This window comes from Gadus chalcogrammus, chromosome 18, assembly GCF_026213295.1.
Source record: "Gadus chalcogrammus isolate NIFS_2021 chromosome 18, NIFS_Gcha_1.0, whole genome shotgun sequence".
NCBI lineage: Eukaryota > Metazoa > Chordata > Actinopteri > Gadiformes > Gadidae > Gadus > Gadus chalcogrammus.
Window position 1 is genome coordinate 14,825,780 of NC_079429.1, and position 18,341 is coordinate 14,844,120.

The 18,341-nt window shown below is 45.0% G+C and overlaps 3 protein-coding genes across 10 annotated transcripts; 1 reads left to right on the top strand and 2 right to left on the bottom strand.

Moving 5' to 3' along the window:
* Nucleotides 1-149: 149 nt before the first annotated feature.
* LOC130370939 (chromobox protein homolog 1-like) lies at nucleotides 150-4,371 on the top strand. Of its 2 annotated transcripts, XM_056576506.1 has the most exons (6): nucleotides 150-418; nucleotides 1,353-1,434; nucleotides 1,747-1,927; nucleotides 3,006-3,153; nucleotides 3,402-3,496; nucleotides 3,637-4,371. In XM_056576506.1, the coding sequence occupies exons 2-6, from the start codon at nucleotides 1,386-1,388 to the stop codon at nucleotides 3,776-3,778; spliced, it is 615 nt and encodes a 204-aa protein (XP_056432481.1). In that variant the 5' UTR covers nucleotides 150-418; nucleotides 1,353-1,385; the 3' UTR covers nucleotides 3,779-4,371. The 2 variants fall into 2 exon arrangements, with proteins under 2 accessions (XP_056432481.1, XP_056432482.1); XM_056576507.1 differs by lacking the exon at nucleotides 1,353-1,434 and having other exon boundaries at nucleotides 169-418.
* Nucleotides 4,372-5,791: 1,420 nt separating this feature from the next.
* Nucleotides 5,792-13,663, bottom strand: LOC130370921 (endoplasmic reticulum membrane sensor NFE2L1-like). 6 transcript variants are annotated; one of them, XM_056576484.1, is made up of 6 exons: nucleotides 13,251-13,663; nucleotides 11,235-12,076; nucleotides 10,158-10,379; nucleotides 9,765-9,815; nucleotides 9,435-9,647; nucleotides 5,792-9,166 (listed from the first exon to the last, which is right to left on the bottom strand). In XM_056576484.1, exons 2-6 carry the CDS (start codon nucleotides 11,790-11,792, stop codon nucleotides 7,796-7,798), a joined length of 2,415 nt encoding a protein of 804 aa, XP_056432459.1. In that variant the 5' UTR covers nucleotides 11,793-12,076; nucleotides 13,251-13,663; the 3' UTR covers nucleotides 5,792-7,795. The 6 variants fall into 6 exon arrangements, with proteins under 6 accessions (XP_056432459.1, XP_056432458.1, XP_056432461.1 ...); XM_056576483.1 differs by having other exon boundaries at nucleotides 13,179-13,663; XM_056576486.1 differs by having other exon boundaries at nucleotides 9,441-9,647; nucleotides 13,135-13,663.
* Nucleotides 13,664-13,778: 115 nt separating this feature from the next.
* LOC130370926 (CDK5 regulatory subunit-associated protein 3-like) lies at nucleotides 13,779-18,241 on the bottom strand. 2 transcript variants are annotated; one of them, XM_056576493.1, is made up of 14 exons: nucleotides 18,099-18,241; nucleotides 17,792-17,833; nucleotides 17,556-17,687; nucleotides 17,375-17,475; nucleotides 16,906-16,954; nucleotides 16,587-16,765; nucleotides 16,262-16,398; nucleotides 15,825-15,969; nucleotides 15,565-15,672; nucleotides 15,396-15,474; nucleotides 15,179-15,267; nucleotides 14,470-14,675; nucleotides 14,107-14,278; nucleotides 13,779-13,928 (listed from the first exon to the last, which is right to left on the bottom strand). In XM_056576493.1, exons 3-14 carry the CDS (start codon nucleotides 17,635-17,637, stop codon nucleotides 13,863-13,865), a joined length of 1,413 nt encoding a protein of 470 aa, XP_056432468.1. In that variant the 5' UTR covers nucleotides 17,638-17,687; nucleotides 17,792-17,833; nucleotides 18,099-18,241; the 3' UTR covers nucleotides 13,779-13,862. The 2 variants fall into 2 exon arrangements, with proteins under 2 accessions (XP_056432468.1, XP_056432467.1); XM_056576492.1 differs by having other exon boundaries at nucleotides 17,788-17,833.
* Nucleotides 18,242-18,341: the final 100 nt, after the last annotated feature.

Genomic DNA, 18,341 nt, shown 5'->3' on the forward strand with positions numbered 1-18,341 from the left:
CCCCATGGACTGACTTTTATTTTTTAACACAGTAAAACTCCAGCCCAAAGAAGAATAACCCCATTCCATTCAGCTTCTCTGTTTCACCTTTCACTTATATCGCTGTGACAGATCTATATAGTGTCCGTTTCTCCAGCCCTGTTGCTCTCTGGGCTCCATCAGGCAATCCGTCCAGTTTGTGTTGTGAGAATCGGCGCACAGATCAACTCAAGTGGGCTGGTGTGTGTTTTTTTTTTTTCTCGTGTGAGAGTATACCAGACGAAGGGGGCGGAAACGAAGCCCTTAGCTCTAGCAAGCTATTCACCATCAATAATCATACAATCGTTAACAAAACAATACCATAACCGGGACACCGAGAAGAGGATTTTCTTTGCGGTTGGGTTGCTCCACAATTTTAAACTGTAAAGACGTAGCTTGGGTGAGTTTCATCCTACCTTTCTCCCCTCCCCCTAAACATGTGTTGTTTCTTGTAAGGCTAACGTCAACGTTAACGTGTGCATGAGTCCAAAGCATCGAGATGTGGTCATCTGCGTCGTGCTTCCGCATCAACATCGCGTTTTATTGATAAGCGACGCGTTTTAATAGCTGCTGTGCAGGGGAACGAGCTCCGTGGACCCTTGTCGGCTCCGCCGCGGCAACATGGAGCCTCACGCTGCCCCTTCCCGGGGCTTTGTCGTGGGCTCTTCTCCACTCGTGTGCGAGACGGCAGCCAAGCACCAGTGCCGTAGACCTTAGGGATGTCGATTTTACTTAAATGTTGGACCAATTGATAGGTTATAAGTGGATGGAGGTTACTGATTATCTAATGTGTTTTTTTTATGCAATTCTCGCTGCGAAGGTGCTGCAATCGTCTTTGTATCCGTCAACCATGCTTTTTTTTTTTTTTTACAAGAATATGGCATTAATCATGCCATTTGCATGGTGCTCTAGCCTACACATTTTATTTAATTCTCGCTAGATTGAACGAAAGTTTGAACGAAAACAAATGTGCATAACTTAATTTGAATATCCTCAGTGGTCCCTCCCTTTCAAAGCACTTGAAACCTTCAAGTATCCACCCTAACTTTTCTTGAAAACCGCGCAAACCCAATCCACCGAGTGCACCAATAAAAATAGGGTATCGTTTGTTGACTGCAGATAAGTGCCATATATATTAGTGTCATACCAAGGATAAAACTCCTTGTAGTCGTACGGAACCAGTAGGATCACAACGGTTGACAATTGCTTCTCTGCATCGTCTTCAAAATGTCAGCCATGTATCTTTGCAATAAACCCCACTCTTTCCAATGCTGTTTTCTCCTCTCTACGATGTCCCATTGCTTCCATCATGCCACAATCTTGACGTTGACCAGGAACCAGGAACCTGGTCCAAAGGTCTACCTGATATGAGCGAGACTACCGAACCCTCTAATGATGGCCCCACTCTTACAGAAGGTTTTATAAATCATTATTTTCTATAAATGACTTATTTTTTAAGTTGTCCGCCATTCAAAGAGTCTTGTTTGTTTTGTCCCACTGTAATTGTTGGTGGCCCGTTAGTCACAAGTGCCCAGTGTTGTGATGATGTCCCCCCATCTATTGATGCTACTAGTTAAGTCCTTACTCCAGCCAAAGGACGCCATTTACGGCCCTTCAATGATGGGTGCTAACACCGGGAAGCAGCAGCAGTATCTAGTCGAAGCCGTAGGGCCTTGGCCCTCAATCGAGGGGGGGAATGACCTGTGCCGCTCACTTCCTCACTCCCAGCCGCCCCGCCAGTCCCGACGGAGAGCAAGATGACGTCGGTCGTCGAGAAGAAGGAGAAGAAGGCGGACGACGTGCCCGAGGAAGAGGAGGAAGAGGAAGAGTACGTGGTGGAGAAGGTGCTGAACCGGCGCGTGGTGAAGGGGCGGGTGGAGTACCTGCTCAAATGGAAAGGCTTCTCAGAGTGAGTTGGGACGAGTTGTATCATCTATTACTTTCTTATTATCCAATGTCTGTCTCTAAGGTGTCAGCGCATTGCTTTGACTAAGCCATCACTCCGTTTAGTTTGGAAGATGAATAGTCTCCTGGTTGGACATCGCACATGCTCGTGTCAGAAGTCAGGCTGATTTTCAATCATCCAGTACGTTGTGTACTGGATAAGCATGTTGGTGTATCGGATGTTCATACTGGAAAGGTTCTCAGACATCAGACGGTATCAGATGTTGGCCTGAAATGGAACATGCTGTAGGGCCGATATAAAATACCACTGTTGGTGCATCCCTGGTTTGGTAAGGTCATTCATGGAGACATTGATCACTGTTTTGGACCCTAACTGTCATAAGAGGTCAAGCCACACCCACAACCCTTTGTCGTCTTTCCTCAACACACAGAGTATGTGCACCACATTGGAGGACAACCCAGTATATAAAAAAATATATGTATTTATTCAACCTGTATTATGTGACTGTTCCATGCAGCCATAGCTTTAGTCTTTATTTGGATGCCTTTGCCTCAGAATCAAATTGATTTTAGAGAGAAAAAAAATCCATGAGTTGATTGAGCCGTTATTTTTAGTGGCTCAAATTAGTCTCAACGAAAGTGCTGCAGTGAAATAGTTGCAAAGGGCAAGTTCAAGCTAGCTATTCAAAAGCCAACCTCGATCACAGATTTGTTGCAGAAATGTATTGATGTGGAAAGCAGGAATGAAAATCTTACAGTGGGAACATTTTGAATCACTAAAACTAGACCAAAGTAGAAGAACTAAACACCAAATCAAACCCAAGGTGGCCCAAACACAATGTTGTTTGTCACTTTCATGGTGAGGGACATAGACCTAGAGCTGATCAAAACCTTTGATGGTATTATATGTCAGCCAATCACAATGAGCGAACACATTATCCATCGTGGGTGGTGGTGAAATGTTGATACTTAAGTACCTGCAGTTTGTTGACCTCATGAATGGCTGATTTTATGTTCTCTTGAAAATAATAACAAAATATTCCAGATTCTATTCAAACCCTATATTCTTCACGGTTTCACAGCGACGACAACACGTGGGAACCGGATGACAACTTGGACTGCCCGGACCTGATCGCAGAGTTCCTGCAGTCTCAGAAATCGGCCCACGAGGTCAAGAGGAAGATGGAGGGCGAGGGCGAAGACGGCAAGTCAAAGAAGAGAAAGGAAGACGTGAGTCCGATCCCCACCTGGTCCCCACCAGAGGCATTTGGTATCGGCGTCGGTACCGAGAGACAGACTAGAATACATGTCGGAGGTTTTCTATATATGCATTATTGACGCATTTCCTTTGTCTTAAGTATTTTAGAACCAGTGTGACCAGTGTAATGTAATTAATGATTGGAAGGCCATGAGGCCTTTTTCTAAATCCCTTAGCGCCATGTTATTGAAGTTTGCTGCAACATTTGTGTCTCATGCAGCCGGAGAAACTGAGGGGCTTCGCACGTGCCCTGGACCCAGAGAGGATCATAGGCGCTACCGATTCCACGGGAGAGCTCATGTTCCTCATGAAATGGTGTGTAGCCTCGCTTTCGTTTCTTGTTATCAGCAGACCCGACCCTGGAATCTGAATAATCCTAAAAAGAACAAACCCCACCAGATCCACCCTGGAACCGTAATAACCCAAACCAATAACAACTTTTCCTTTTTTCCCAGGAAAAATTCGGACGAGGCCGACCTGGTCCCAGCCAAGGAGGCGAACGTCAAGTGTCCCCAGGTGGTCATCTCGTTCTACGAGGAGCGGCTCACCTGGCACTCCTACCCCACCGAGGAGGAGAAGAAGGAGGACAAGATCTGAGGAGGAAGTGGAATCGTGGAAAACGAATAAAGATAAAGAAATGGTAGTTTCAACAAGAGTTTAAAGCAGACCACATCGGACTTCATGCATCTCTTCTGGCATGGCGTCCCTCATCTGATTCCCTTTGGATATGATCAACATTTATATAATCCATAGGTTGACATCGCGCATACACAAATCACATGCTATGTACATTTTAACAGTATTACATCTCGTATGACCTTGCTTCATCCCCATTCAAATTGGACAGATGCTTTTTGACGTATGTGCTACGCCAGTGCTACATGCCTTTTTCGCTATTTTGCTATCATGGTACCGTGAAGATTTATGCCTTATCTTCATCACCGTAAATACTTTTGAAATGAAATAGTTTTTGATGCCTTTTAAGGACGACTGACATCCTGTTTCCCTGAATTCACTTTAGTACTTAGTTTTCGTTTACTTTGTGTTTGTGTAACCTATCCAAAAAAGATTCCATGTACTTGGCTCATTAGTGCTCCTAGTTATTGTGGTATTTTAATAGTGATGTCTAGCTTGTCTGTTTTGGAGAATAAACCACATTTTGTTACAAGGCTGGCTTTCTGAGTGTGATTGTGGGGAAGGATAGCGTGGTGGCCAGGGTGTTACCAACTCCCAGATAAAAAGTGCTAGGTTTGGATCCCAGTAGTACAGCTAAACCTGTAGGCATGACCTTACTAAATGGCCATTTTTATTGAAACGGTTAATAATGTTACTGTGGAAAAAGCTATCGAGGGGAATAATTAACATTTTTGGGACTTTCATGGGAGGTTGTCCGTTGGTTATGACAACCAGAATTCCTACTGGTTTATAATATAAACAATGCTATAGGACACAAGGCTCACAGCCGCCCGCCCATCCAGCAACCGATTGGTGCTCCAATAATAAACACAGCTGTGTTGCAGCCAATTGAGGACTGAGCTGGCACCAATTTGAATAGTTTAAAGGAGCCATATTATGGTGTTTGGCCAACAAGTAAACATAGTATAGGAGTTCCAGAAAACCTGTTTTTGAAGCTGTTTGCTGGAAATAGCTTTTAGGAAACAAAATCTTGCCTACCACTATTCCCCTGTTTCAGTCCCTTCAGAATGCGCTGTTTCTGGTGTCCGTAGCTTTAATGCAAATGAGCTGCTGCCCATTGACCAATGAGCTGTCAGAGTGAACCAGAGCATGGAAAAGTGATTATTGCCGTTTGCAGACTCCTGGAGCTCTATATCTATATAATTTTTCATAATAAAAATATATAATACATAGGTATTGATATATATCCAATATCATGGCCAAAAGCTATGTGCACCTCGGATGATATTATGAATGATAAAGACTGCGTCTGACGACCACAACGAGTAAAGACTCGTAGTGGGGGTTATCTCGGCCATGGTTGAGAAGAATTGGGGGAAAGGAATTTGGCCTTGGTTCTCCATATTGAAGTCCATATTGAACTGAGACATGGAGGAGAAAGGGATTGTACTCCGGGAGCTGAGCTACCGGACTGCCGCCGAGCTCCCCCCGCCGGAGCTGTTGGACAGTTCAGCTCCCGGAGTACACCCAACGGAGCTGTCGCCTCGGCGGCAGTTCAGCTCCCAGAGTTCACCCTGCTGCCGGACTGCTGCCGAAGCTTCTGCGGCAGTCCAAAGGTGGCAGTCCGGCAGCTCAGCTACAATCCCTTTCTCCTCCATTTGTCCTCCTCCGGAGTCGCCAAGCTCCCCCCGCCGGAGCTGCTCGTCCGCTGGTCAACAAAATCTTAGCTATGCTCTGGCTGGAGGGGGTCGGGGAAGTGGGAGGTAATATTCAAATGTGCCCACCGAAAAACAACACCCCAAATCCCGGGAAAAGAGTGTTTTCATAATATGTCCCCTTTAAAAGTCCTCCAGGAAATAGATTCCTAAGCAATGGTTAGGCAGTATATCACAATCTTGTTGACATTTGAGATTACAACGGAATTCATGTTAACAGTTCAATTATGAACATTACTGAGACTGAAGCAAAGTCACGGTTGAAAATAAAAACACTTTATTAAATCAATAAAAATAATCCCAGATTGCCAGCAAACATTTTTTTAAGTAAAACAAGGAGAGAAACTACATCCAAACTCAAACCGGGGGGTCAGAGGGACATGGAGACATGAGACTACGGAAAGGTCTGACAAACACAAACATGGAAATATTTACAGACGAACAAGACGACTGAAGCAGTGCGCTAAGATACTAAGTAACTCAATATTTGTGTTGGAGTGAAACGACAAACTTCCTTGATACCATATTGAATGAGTGCTTCCAACATTATCTCCCTTCAATACATTTTCCCCCCCATCTTTCATTGCTGTAAATTGCCATTTTCAGCCATGTATGTTAAATTGTAACAACTGCCATTTTATATGGGGTGACGAACAAGAACTGACAGACTCCATTCAAAATGACAAATAATAGCACTTTTGCTTTGAGAGCAAGGTTAACTTCTCCAAACCTTAAGGTCAAGATATGACCTTGTCAAATAAAAGGCATTCAAAATAAAGTGTCCACTACAAACATTTGTCTCTTTCTTTAGCTATCTCATAAATAAATAAGTTAGGGGGTATGTTGTCAGAAACAAAATAAACAATTTATTTGCAACAGCAGTGTACCTTTCAGAAGAAGGCAAACTAATCCAGTTGCCTTTGAAACTGAACAGGAAATTGCCAGAAAAAAACTTAGTTCATTTGGATTAATTTACTACAAACAAATTAAGCCAATGACAAAACAAGTTACCCAAAACTGTGTGTTATTGATATGCATTCAGCACAATCGTTGTTGAAAGCCAATCCAAGTCCTCTCTGGTAACATTAATTCTGGTAACATACGCACTCCTAAAACACACTCCTAAAAGGCCAGACAGTGTTCAATTCAACAGGAGGGGTAGTGGACTGTTTTTAATTTTTTTGTCGATAGAGATGATGAAGCTAGACCTACAACCTTGCTTATACTACAGATTATGAACATAATGCAAGAGCCATTGCTGACTGCAGCTCCCACCTCACAACCTGCAGTGGAGGACAAAAGGCAAGGGAGTCACTGCAAAATGCATAAAGCCAAGCCTTTAAAAGGACAAAGTACAGTGCTATGTATAAGTATTTGGAATCTGAAACATTTCCCAATGCAGTGTGCCTCCACCCCAAAAGGTCCATCACCTCCCGTCACCAAACTCGCCTCCTTCTCCCTGGTCTGTGGCCAGCCCAGTAACACATGCTCCACCTCTTCGATTTCCGCCAGCAGTATCCCACCTCTATGCATAACCAAACCAAAACCGTCCAGTCCAGAATATCTGCCATACAAACCCATTTAATTAGTGAGGTTATTGTCTAGAGAGAGCAGGTGAGGTGCACCTTGTAACCTTTGATTAGTAACGGTGTTGATAGTGATTTCATCCAAAATATGGACCTTCTTTAGCCTTTGGTATCTAAAACATTCTTTAGCCTTTCTTGGCCCGGGCATTTGGAGCTGGCAAGCTTCAGTGATTGAAAAACCAGCGGAAACCAGTTGGTATGCACCTGTATGATGCATAGATACTCATCCATCCATCGATCCTTGGTGGCCGTGTTCCGTTCCAACCTTCTGTTTCCTTGAGACAAGTCCTTTCGTTCTCGTTCTGCACGATGGCACGGCTGTCCCATTCTGTGGTTTTGGTGGCAAAAGGTTGAGAGCAAATCGAATCTTCCAGTCGCTCGGTTAGGTCCTTTCATACCCTCCTCATCTTTGTTTGTTCCTTTTCCCTCAAACCAAACTAATTATATATCAGTAGTCAAGTAAAGAACTTCTGCTTCAAAGTGGTTTCCGGGAAGAAAGCAGGAACAAAGAGAAACGTGGGAAACAACTAATGCTGGGAGAGTAGCCGACAATGCTGTTTTATCTTCTTCCTTCTCGCCAGAATCTCCTCAAAGAAATAAAGAACCGTCCCGCGTCTGCAGAAATCTTTCCTATTGGTTTTAGCAAAGTGAAAGAAAAAAAAGCAGTGTCCACAAGCTCACTTTTTCTTGTCCTTTTGTTTTTTCTCGGGCTTCCGGTTGGGCTGGGCGGCGGCGATGCTGCGCGGCATGATGAGCACGCTGCCGTCGGCGCCGTACTGCAGGGAGTACTCGCTGGGGGGGTAGGGCCGGCCCTCCTCGTCTCGCAACTGGGCGAACACCACCTGGGAGAGGCTCTGCATCTTCTGCTTCATCTGCCGGAGGGAGCTGACGCACTCCATCTGCTCCTTCTGCAGCCGCGTCTTGTCGCGCCGCAGCTCGTGCACGCCCTGCTCCAGGTTCAGGATGGTGTCCAGCTTGCGCTTGCGGCAGTTCTGGGCCGCCATCTTGTTCTTGCCGCGCCGGCGGATGTCGCGGATGAGCGCCAGCTGCGCCTCGCTCAGGTGGTGCTTGGCTATGAGCTCGTTGAACTCCTCCACGGGCAGGTTGATGATCTTCTCGTTGGAGAAGGGGATCTTCATGGCCCGCGCTCGCCGCTCGTCCCGGCTGGACTGCTTGTCGAGCAGGTCCTGGGGCGGCTGCATCTTGCCGCTCTGCTTGTCCCGGACCGTCTTCTTGCCGGTGGAGAAGGGCAGCTCGGGGTGGTCGGAGAACGGCGAGGAGAGCGGCAGGTTGTAGGTGTGGTTGTGGCTGATGTTGTCGAGCTGCGGCAGGCCTTGGAACTCCTGGTAGCTCATCCGGCAGAGCTTGCTGTAGCCGGGCTGGTATCCCCCGACGGCGCCCTCGTCCGTCTCGGCAGTGGCGGCCTCGGAGTCGGTGCTGTAGCCCACAGCGCCCTCCTCTGAGAAGGTGGCCGAGGTGGAGGAGGAGGAGGCGGCGGAGGAGCACGAGGTCTCCGAGCTGCTCGGCGATGCCGGGCTGTGGCTAGAGTCCAGGGACAGACCCGAATCAGAGTCCAGCTCGTCCTCGAGCTGGGAGGTCTGGGCCTGGCTGAAGCCCTCTTCCATGGCGAGGTCCAGCAGGCTGATCTCATCCAGCATGGAGTCTTCTAGTAGGGTGCTGAACGGATCGGGCAGCACGGGAGTGGAGGTGACGTTATTAGTGCCGTTTATGAGAGGCGGGAGAAAGAGCCCAGTGAGGTTGGTGGCTCCGAAGGAGGAGTTGATGTTGGATGAGTTGCTGGAGGACAGCCGGAGCATGGTGGGCCTCGGGGCGCTGCTGGTCGCGTCCAGCTGGGGGGTGAAGAGCGGGGGGAAGTCCTGGCTGCAGCTGGGCAGAGAGGCCTGGTGAAGGCTCACATCCTGGTTTATCAAGGTGGAGCGGGAGTACGGGCCGAAGGTTGCCATCGGGGTGGGCTCTGAGGCCGCTGCCTCGGGGCTGCTGGAGCTGCTGGGGCTGGTGTCCACCGAGTTGCTGTTCACCTCCATTGCCTGAATAAAAATAAGGTTTTGTCAGGGGACATGCATGAGCGCACACCCGAACACAGCTAGCTAGACGTTTTGCTTTCTTCAACAACAAAAATGTGAGGTACAACAGCACCATGAAAAATGTTTCGATGCGCAATGATTGTTCGATGCGCAATGACGGTGGCACTTTATGTTCCAATTAGTCAGATCGCCTATGCTAATTAGGACAGAGGAATGTATCAGTTAATCCAGACGGATGAACCCAAAAATGTAAAAACCAAAAAGAACAGACCAATACCTGGAGCTCCATGATGGCCATGATGTCCTGCCACTGCTGCTCAAGGTCCAGCTGTGGCTCAGCATGGGGCAGGGGAGGAGCTAGGGGAGGAGCCAGGGGAGGAGCCAGGAGAGGAGCCAGGGGAGGAGCCAGGGGCAAACCCTGTGACGTTGAGGGAGCCTCTTCATTGGCTGTCCCGATCTCTGGGGCGACAACCGGTGCGGGAAACTACCAACACAAAGCAATATTGTGTGATGTTGTGCGTCTTCTGCCGCACAAAAACAACAAGCTACATGCGTTAATAGGATGATGTGCATGTGGTGGATTATGGTTGGTATTGTTTACTTCAGACTCTTCTCCGAAAGGGAAGGTGGCTTCCAGCAGCCTCAGACATTCCTGAAAAGACAAGGATGTCTGTGAACCACGGCAGCTTAGACAACAGAGGAGGATGTAGGATGAACCGTCGTATATTTAAGATTCATTTAGATGGCTCATCGAGAGAAAAAGGAACTAATATACCAATAGCAATAAGTATGCAGGTGGTGTTGTCGTAGGATCTGTATAGCACCAGTGAGCAGATGAAGGTGCACCTTCACATAGTTTTGTGACTTTGGGCAATGTTTCAAATCCACTGGTGAACCTATAATCTATCAACCCCCCTCATTTCCTTAATACCACTCAACCTCCACCACGACCACACCCATCTGCATCATGCTGGAGTCCTGTTCAGAGACCAACCTGCTCGGGGATGCTCTCCCCGGTCTCCCCGTCCACGGGCGAGGCCTCCTGCAGGTTCACCCCATTCCTCCAGCTCTCCTGGGCCTCACGGCCTTCTTTGCTCTCCTCCGGGCGGGGCTTCTCCTCCTCACTGTCTTTCTGCCGGTGGCTGTAGTTAAACACTTCTCGACCTGCACCAAGGTCAATGTCCTGCCTCCACAGGATGTCAATCAAATCAATGTCCTATGAAAAGACAGAACACAGGACGCCACCACGTCAAACTATTGTAGACACGGACAACACATGCGGCTTCCTATTCGCCTAGGGGACTCAACTACTCGCGATAAACTAAGGTTAATGAAAACTCATATCATGGTGTTACAGGCCTGCACATTAACACTCATCTCGATCACATGATGTACTCCATACAAATGGAAAATTACTAACTTATAGAGGTTGCATTACAAAGCGGAACTTTTACAAATAAGTCGAACAGCTCATGTAACAGGCCTATTGGTCAGCTGACGCAACCATAGCTGAATCTCTTAGCTACAGTGTCAATCATGTGACCAAAATGGGGCTCCAGTACACTACAAGTCTGGGCAAAATGTCTTAAGAGTGGGCCACAACTGCACTGCATTAATAAGGCAAAGCTGGGAGCATTGAGGAACGAATTAAAAGACATTGAATAGTCAAGAAATAGATGCTAACAAATTTGATATAATTTACATTTCACAGTGGCAACTAAGAATTTCCTAGCCATGGCATAATTAATCAAACAATCAGTGGGACCAAATCAATAATCACTATTTAAAAGAGTAAAACCTTCATCAATGAAGAAGACTACCCAGCTAGTTGTCCGAAGATCTTGTAATATAATAATAAGAATCCCGCTCCTATTACACATCAAATGTAAATGCCACACCAAATGATATACAAGTTATAATATCCCATGGTGTGGCTGAAAACGACCCTTAACATTTGAGTAAACCCTCAACAGTGATTCATCCCTCCTCCCAGGGATCCATCGGATGATGCTGCTTTACACGAAGCCTCTTCCTCCCTTGTGTTAAGATAAAAGGTGTGGCGTGGCTGTACCTCTTTTGTGAGGTCATCGTTGCCGTCCCGGGTGCCCTGTTCCTGGGAGTGCTCAGGGGCCACGGCCCCCAGACTGCTGTCCGCTGCGATTGGGTTGTAAGTGGATTCAGGTGCCCCACCTCCTCCCCTCATGGCCGGGGTAACGTCAGGGCTGCTCAGGTCCTCCAGGCCGGCCCCATTGTCCAGGGTGATACTGGGGCTCGACTGGCTGGCGGCAGATACCACAGTCTCTTGGTCGCGGTGCACGAGCCAGGCGTTGAGCTCGGTGCTGGGCACAGAGAGGCGGTCCAGCTGGCGCACCTGGTTCAGTAGCCGGCGGGTGGTGAAGAACTGGTCCAGGTCCACACTCTTTGGGTGGATGCCATAGCCGTCCAGCGTGTTGCGCAGGTTGTGGAACTGGGTCTGGGTGTAGGCGGAGGTGGGGCCCAGGATGATCTCCCTCAGAGGGGGTAGCTGGTTGCTCAGGTAGGAGTCAACGTCCACACGCACCCCAATGAGACTCAGAAGGATGGTGAACTGAATCAGGCCCTCTGTGAAGTACTTTTTCAAGTAAAGCATTTCTTTACAAAGGAACAAAGGGTGAAATTAAAAATAAAAAAACAAAAAACGGGGCCACTTCAAAATAGTAATTTCTGTACTTCAAAGTGCAGTAAAACCAAGAAGAAGAAAATAAATAAATAATGGTTTTGGACTTTTCTGCGTGACAGAGGGTCTACAGCTTTTGTGTGCCAGCTGAAATGAGTTTGGAAAGTGAATAGGTTCCAGAAGGATATGTCCCCTGCAATAAGTGTCCAACAGGCAGAGAAGGCTTTGTTCTTCATAAGGTCTTCATCATTTTATACCTAAGGAAAGTGAAACAGAGTACATATATTAGTCTAACATTAATTGTCCACATTTAGCCAACATATCATTTAATACAACTGTGATGTTCTGGAATAAAAATTGCTATATATTGCACCACAATATAGTCGTAGCTAACAGTTAATAACACTTGCATTACACACATGCTATTTAAAAATAATAATAATGTAAGTAACGTAAGCGACTTGCTAGCATCTCTGAAATGTTGCATCCTCCCATGGCGAGAAGAGAAAACCGCAGCGCTCTTTTAATCTCGAACATTTATCTTTCCAAGTAATATATACATTTAAGAGATGAAAGGATGGCGAGAATCACCCCGCCCTAGATAGGACGGCTATCTGTATTTGGTGCTGCTGAAGGTGAACGTGGGAGCCTCGGATACTCACTATAAACGACAACCACCTATCGCAGGGAGGGTTCCTCCCTCCCGGTGCACAGCTGCGCCTATCTGTGTCCTATTAACATTAGCTAGCTAAAACATAAACTACCACCACATTGCATTTCTATAGAAGTGCTTTATTATTTATCACATTAACAACGACCGATGCCATGTCTGGCAGTGGCCACATCAATTAACTTGGAATGGGGTTTGTTTTGAAAAAGGTGCGTGCTTCTTGCGATTTTCATTATCTACTTCCGCTGTAGCTAGCATCAAACAATCTCCCTAGCAACAAGTGGTGAAAAAATAAATGACAGATTAGCAATCCAGTCGCAGAACGAGAACACGTTACCGACACGTCACTCTGGGCCGGCTCTACCAATACGAACGAGGCGGAGGAGGGTCATCCAGTGTAAGAAAATGCTATGTGCTAAACTATTGAGGACTAAACACAAATGTTATTAGTGAGCCTGACATGCAAAAATGCATGTTTATTTAATTGTGTATTTCATACACAAAGAGGTTATACGTCGCTACATGACAAACTGTCATTAATATAACCCTTGTCAATAACAAGTAAACTGTCTATAGCCATGCAGCCCATCATTGAAAGAAGCTTTTTATGTTTGCGCATTGACAACCCATTAAATGTGTACTTACGCACGAGCTTGCGACTTTGTTATCTTGCCCACACGTATACCCACCTTTCGAGATCGTCAACAAATTCCTGGACCCCAAAAAGCTCGAGATAACAGCTTAACACAATGTTATCCTACCTTTCCACATTGATTGGCCCACCATGACTTGCAAAATGGCTAGCTCGCTAGCATAGCTTCGGAGCGCCGCTTGACACAAAACACGCTGTCAAAGAGCATGCGTAGAACATTCTAGTGCCAAGCTCCATCACCCGGCTCTGGGTGATAATAATAACTAGAGGGATTTTCCAACAGTTGAATAAAACAATATCAGGTTTTTCAGTCAATAGACTTCTGCTGGTTTATTTTGCGGTGATAACTATAGAATACATTAACCAGATGGTCACCCCACCCAACAACTTTCTAAAACGCTTAATTTCCCCTCCTTTAACACCACCTAATTGGTAAAACAGCGTCTGGAGTATTTTAACCTATAACACATGCTGGATTTATCATGTTACCATGAATTACTATATTGTTACTTATTATTAATTAATAAGATAATTAATTGAAAAGCACATATGATGTGTTTGTAATCACTTACTAAACGTATGTATAATCCAAGTTGTGACATCTGCACACCATTACGTGATATGAAAAGCAATAATGAAACCACACCAAATTCACAAATGACTTGAAGATGACACATTAAATAAAAGATTTATTTGCCAAACGACATGAGACATCTGCAAACTACACATTCACCCCCATCAGGTTTACCGGTCTGTTGTTGTATCGCTTTGAAATGTCTGCTTCAATCTGAAAAAAGATTTGACAAAACATGGTTAATATGAGAAAAGCAAATGTTAAGGAATAAACATGTTTAGGTTACATTTATGTAACCATTATGTTCAAATGAAAATACTTAGTGTTATTATCACTTAAAGTAATAGCTAAGGAATCAGACATTAACAAAGAAAGCATAAAGGTAATTTACCAGTTTCTGAAGCTCACGGGTGGTTTTTGCCAGCAGGTCGATACGGGGTTCCAGCTTGGCCTGTTCTTCCAGAGCTTTCTGCCTATTATCCGCCATCGTGGCGCGTTTCAGAACCAAAATGTCCGCCTGCTTCAGCTTCTGTCTCAGTGTCTCGGACACACGCTCAACATACCTGGAGAAAACGCAGAATCCCACTGAATACAAAAAGTAACACCTTGAAAATAGCTTTTTCTTGGTCATTGTAACAATATAGGTTACAGATATGAAGAATACTTCTTCATATTCATTGAATAACAGACAAGACATTACTTGTGTGTGTGCGTGTTGCTATCCATCTAACGGTAGGACATTGAAGGAGCGGACCTGGGTGAAGCCAGAATCATGAAGAGGTGCTGCATCCTGAGGGAGGTCAGCCGCCTCAGGAGGTCGGACACCACTGCCTGCAGGTCCTGGATGTGGTCCCGGGTCTGGCCTTGGATGATGGTGGGGGCCAGCTGGAACTGGCTCATGGCGACCACGTCGGCGTTCTCGCCCATTTCGCTCAGCCTCTGCGCCAGGAAGGTCTCCAGCTGGGGTAAACAAACACAACAGACTCGTCTGGATATGCATCTGGATTGAGTTTGAAATTAAGTACCATCAAGACAACTTCTGTTCACGGCTGTTGTGAATGGTGGGCTATGGAAGTAATTCATAAGATTTGAGTAAATTAGAAACAATATTAATATTTCTTGAATCTATTGTTTCACTGAAATGTATTGCTTTAATTCCATTTTTGTTTGTTTAGTGCTTTGTCTGTAATCAGTGTTAATATAATATTGCATTGATATTTGTATTTAGGCTTCATGAGTCAATATCATTTTCACAAGCTCCTATCTGTAAGCCCTTGTTCTACTTCTATTGAACACAGAATGTGTTCTTTATAATAGGATTCTCAACGGCATTGTTGAATTCAGTATGAATTGTGAAACGATGCAAATTGTTATGGCAATTGAATGACATTCCCACCAAGTGAAATCTATCACATTATGTAAATATGTGTGTAAGCTATATTCATAAAGACACTGATGATGACCTCCATGAGTTCATCGATGAACTGGTTCCGTGACTGAGGGTTCTCCAGAATCGTGAGGGCATCCTCTCCCCTTGCAACACCCTCTGGACCTAAGTAAGACCACAAATTATCCCCAACTGTCAGACCAAGTATGGTGTATGTGCATTACATAAAATGAACAGAATTATAAGTACAAATATTTAATTTGACCTTACAAAACAAAACAAAAAGTACTTGCAGTCAGTTCCGCCATCTAATACTTCAATTTCGATTGGCGCTTCTCCACTTTCGCCCCAGTCAATGCCACCTTCATCGTCCTGAATAGAGCCAAGAGATATCATATTATTATCTCACTGAACAGTTTTCTTAAAATATTGTTTATTCCATTGAAAGAACGTTTTTTGCACCTTTGAGTCAGAATCCAAACTTATTCCCCAGTCCACTCCATCCTCAGCCGTGATACCGAAATTCACTTCCTGAGTTTCTGTTCCATCGCCAAAGTCACCCCAGTTAATCTATTAAGGTTAAGGTTATTCTAGATCAGTTTTGTTATTTACTTTCAGTTTTACAGTAGGGTACATTCTGCCATTACTTAGGAAGCCACATCCTTCCATCTGCAAAATGTATTTTTACAGTCCCAAATTAATAAAGAAGCTGTGAGACTCACCGTTTCCTCGGTGACCGTATCAGCCGGGGCCTCATCCATTACAGGCTTATCCACGACCACAGGAGCGTGGCCGGTCCTCCACTCATAGAACGTTGTGTTACCTTTCTTCTGGGCAAACGTAAGTAAAGGCAGGACTGGCTCAGACCTGAGAACAAGCAGATTGGAAAACAAGAGATACACATTCATATAAGAAAGAAAAGCATTTAGAATTGTCTTTCTAATTTGTGGATTTTTGTCAAAAGAATCAAATCATTTTCAGTTAGGATCTGTTGTGCAACTAAAAATACAACATTAAGTCCACAGTAGCCCTTCATGTAGAGTGTCCATTCCCAGTCCTAATAAAGTGGGGATGCCTCCCTGATCTTTAGATTTACTCCTGCCAGGGAGTGCGTTGATAACATGTCTTTCGTACCTCTGGAAAATTACCACATACTCACCAATCTGAGACAAAGTTTGTGAAAACAGTATAGAGTTGGATGTGCTCCTCCAGCCTTGAAGCCTCTCGGCCTGTTTCCTCCAGGACGGTGGGGAGGTCTTTGACCAGAGCTTGAAGCTCCCGAGCCACATTCTCTCCCTGGCAGAGAGTACCAATCCAACCCATCAGTACCATTCAAAATCAGCACAGAAAACCACAAATATGGAAAGTAAAATACTGTTGTATCACACTAAAAACAAGCTATTGTGAAAACAGTGGCTTCGGAATAGCGACCCTCTGCATTTAACCGCGTGTGCCCTAAATGAGGAGATGCTCGCAGGGCTTACCGTGATGCCGTACTGTTTGCACGCTGCGTAGTAGCGTTCCCGCAGGTCGGCCGAGGAGCTCTGGCACTCGACCTCGCGCCGGGTGAGGTCCTGCTGCTGCTGCTGGGCCTTGGCCACCTGCTTCCTCAGAGCAGGGCCCTCGTAGCTAACGCTGCGGCTCAGCAGACTGGCCACCTCCGCTAGCACACGCAGAAGGGAGGAAGTGTTCACGCAGAAGCACAAACAACACAACGCTCGTATTCTATGGATGGTTTGAAGCAGCCCTGCATGCGGGTAGTAATAAGGTCTGTTTCTGTTAAGTGTCTGTTTTGTTCCTTACCCAGGTAGGCATTATCTTTCTCGTAAAGGGACAGGATTTCCTGCCAGTCCTGAAAGAATAGAATATTTTGGATAAAGATGAATCCAGAATTAACCACAGTTCACCTGACATGTGAATCTTAGTAATACTCATGGCACATTCACAGAAGGAAGGACTTGTGTTTGAGATGGATATGTGTCCCGACACATATATTATTTTATTGGATCACGTATTGATCCCATTCCAAAAGATTAGGTAGATTGCAAACCATTTGGTTTTCAGAATTCGGGATTTGTAACAGACCTCGGATAATATGCACAAGATCCACATGGATTTCCTTGGCTTACCCAGAATGTTACATCGTTTTTTTGAATGGATGTTTCAACCTAAAAACGTTACCAGGTGTGTCATTGTTTTGCTCAACATTTGTGTGTGAGGAGTCACATGTGGGGCTACATACAGACATGCATTTTGTGAGAATTCCGCTCACCTTCATCCTTTGAGAAGAATATCTGCCAAAGATATTCTTGGAGGAAGCCTCTGTTCCCTTCAGTATCTCCACAATCCTCACGCAGTGGAAGTAGTGGATGTCTAGTAATGAAAATAGCAAAATTAGACTTCCAAATTGATTGATGGCATTGATCAAAAATGGGATTCAAATAAAAACCCACAGGAGCCAGCAAGCAGATGCTTTATTTCTTCATTTTCTGGCATGTCTTGGATGGCAGTGTTGATCTTCTTCCGAATCTCCATGACTGAACTTTGCCATTTCAGATTACAATGTCGTCGATCGACTAGCCAATCTGTGGACAGGGGATGAGAATTACCCATTATTATCACATACAAAAAGTATTGTGAAATATGGGTTTTTGTCATGTTACACTAAGTGTTGTGAATTCTCACCCACAAGCTTGCTGGTTTGTATGTCGATAGGAATGTTTTGTATATTCTGTGGGGGAATAAATATAAGTATTGAACGTCACATGAAACATAATAAAACATGACGAGGATCATTCAAACAGCGCATCAAAACAGCTTTGGACAACATTTCCTTTTAAGCAATTATTAACTGTTTTTAATAATGCAGAATAAACTTGCATCAAACTTTATATTTCTGTCACTGTGTGACAGTTAGCTATCAGGCTACTTGGCAAGTGTCCACGCTAGAATATCTTACAATAAAATAAAATAAAAAATAATAGGTTTCCATTTACCTCCATCTTTTCTTAAGTTGTAGGTAATTCCGATTTTCTAAGTGTACATTTTTGTAATGATTTCACTGGTGTAGATGTATATTCTCCACAGCTGGTTTGATCTTTACACTATTTACACGATTTGACACGTTAGACGAGCAGAAGCCAATAGGAGAAAGGGGTGTTAACCTCTTACCGTAGAGTATCCAATGATACGTTGCGATGCTGAGCGTCTTGTCTCATTGGTCAGTACTAGTTCCTGTT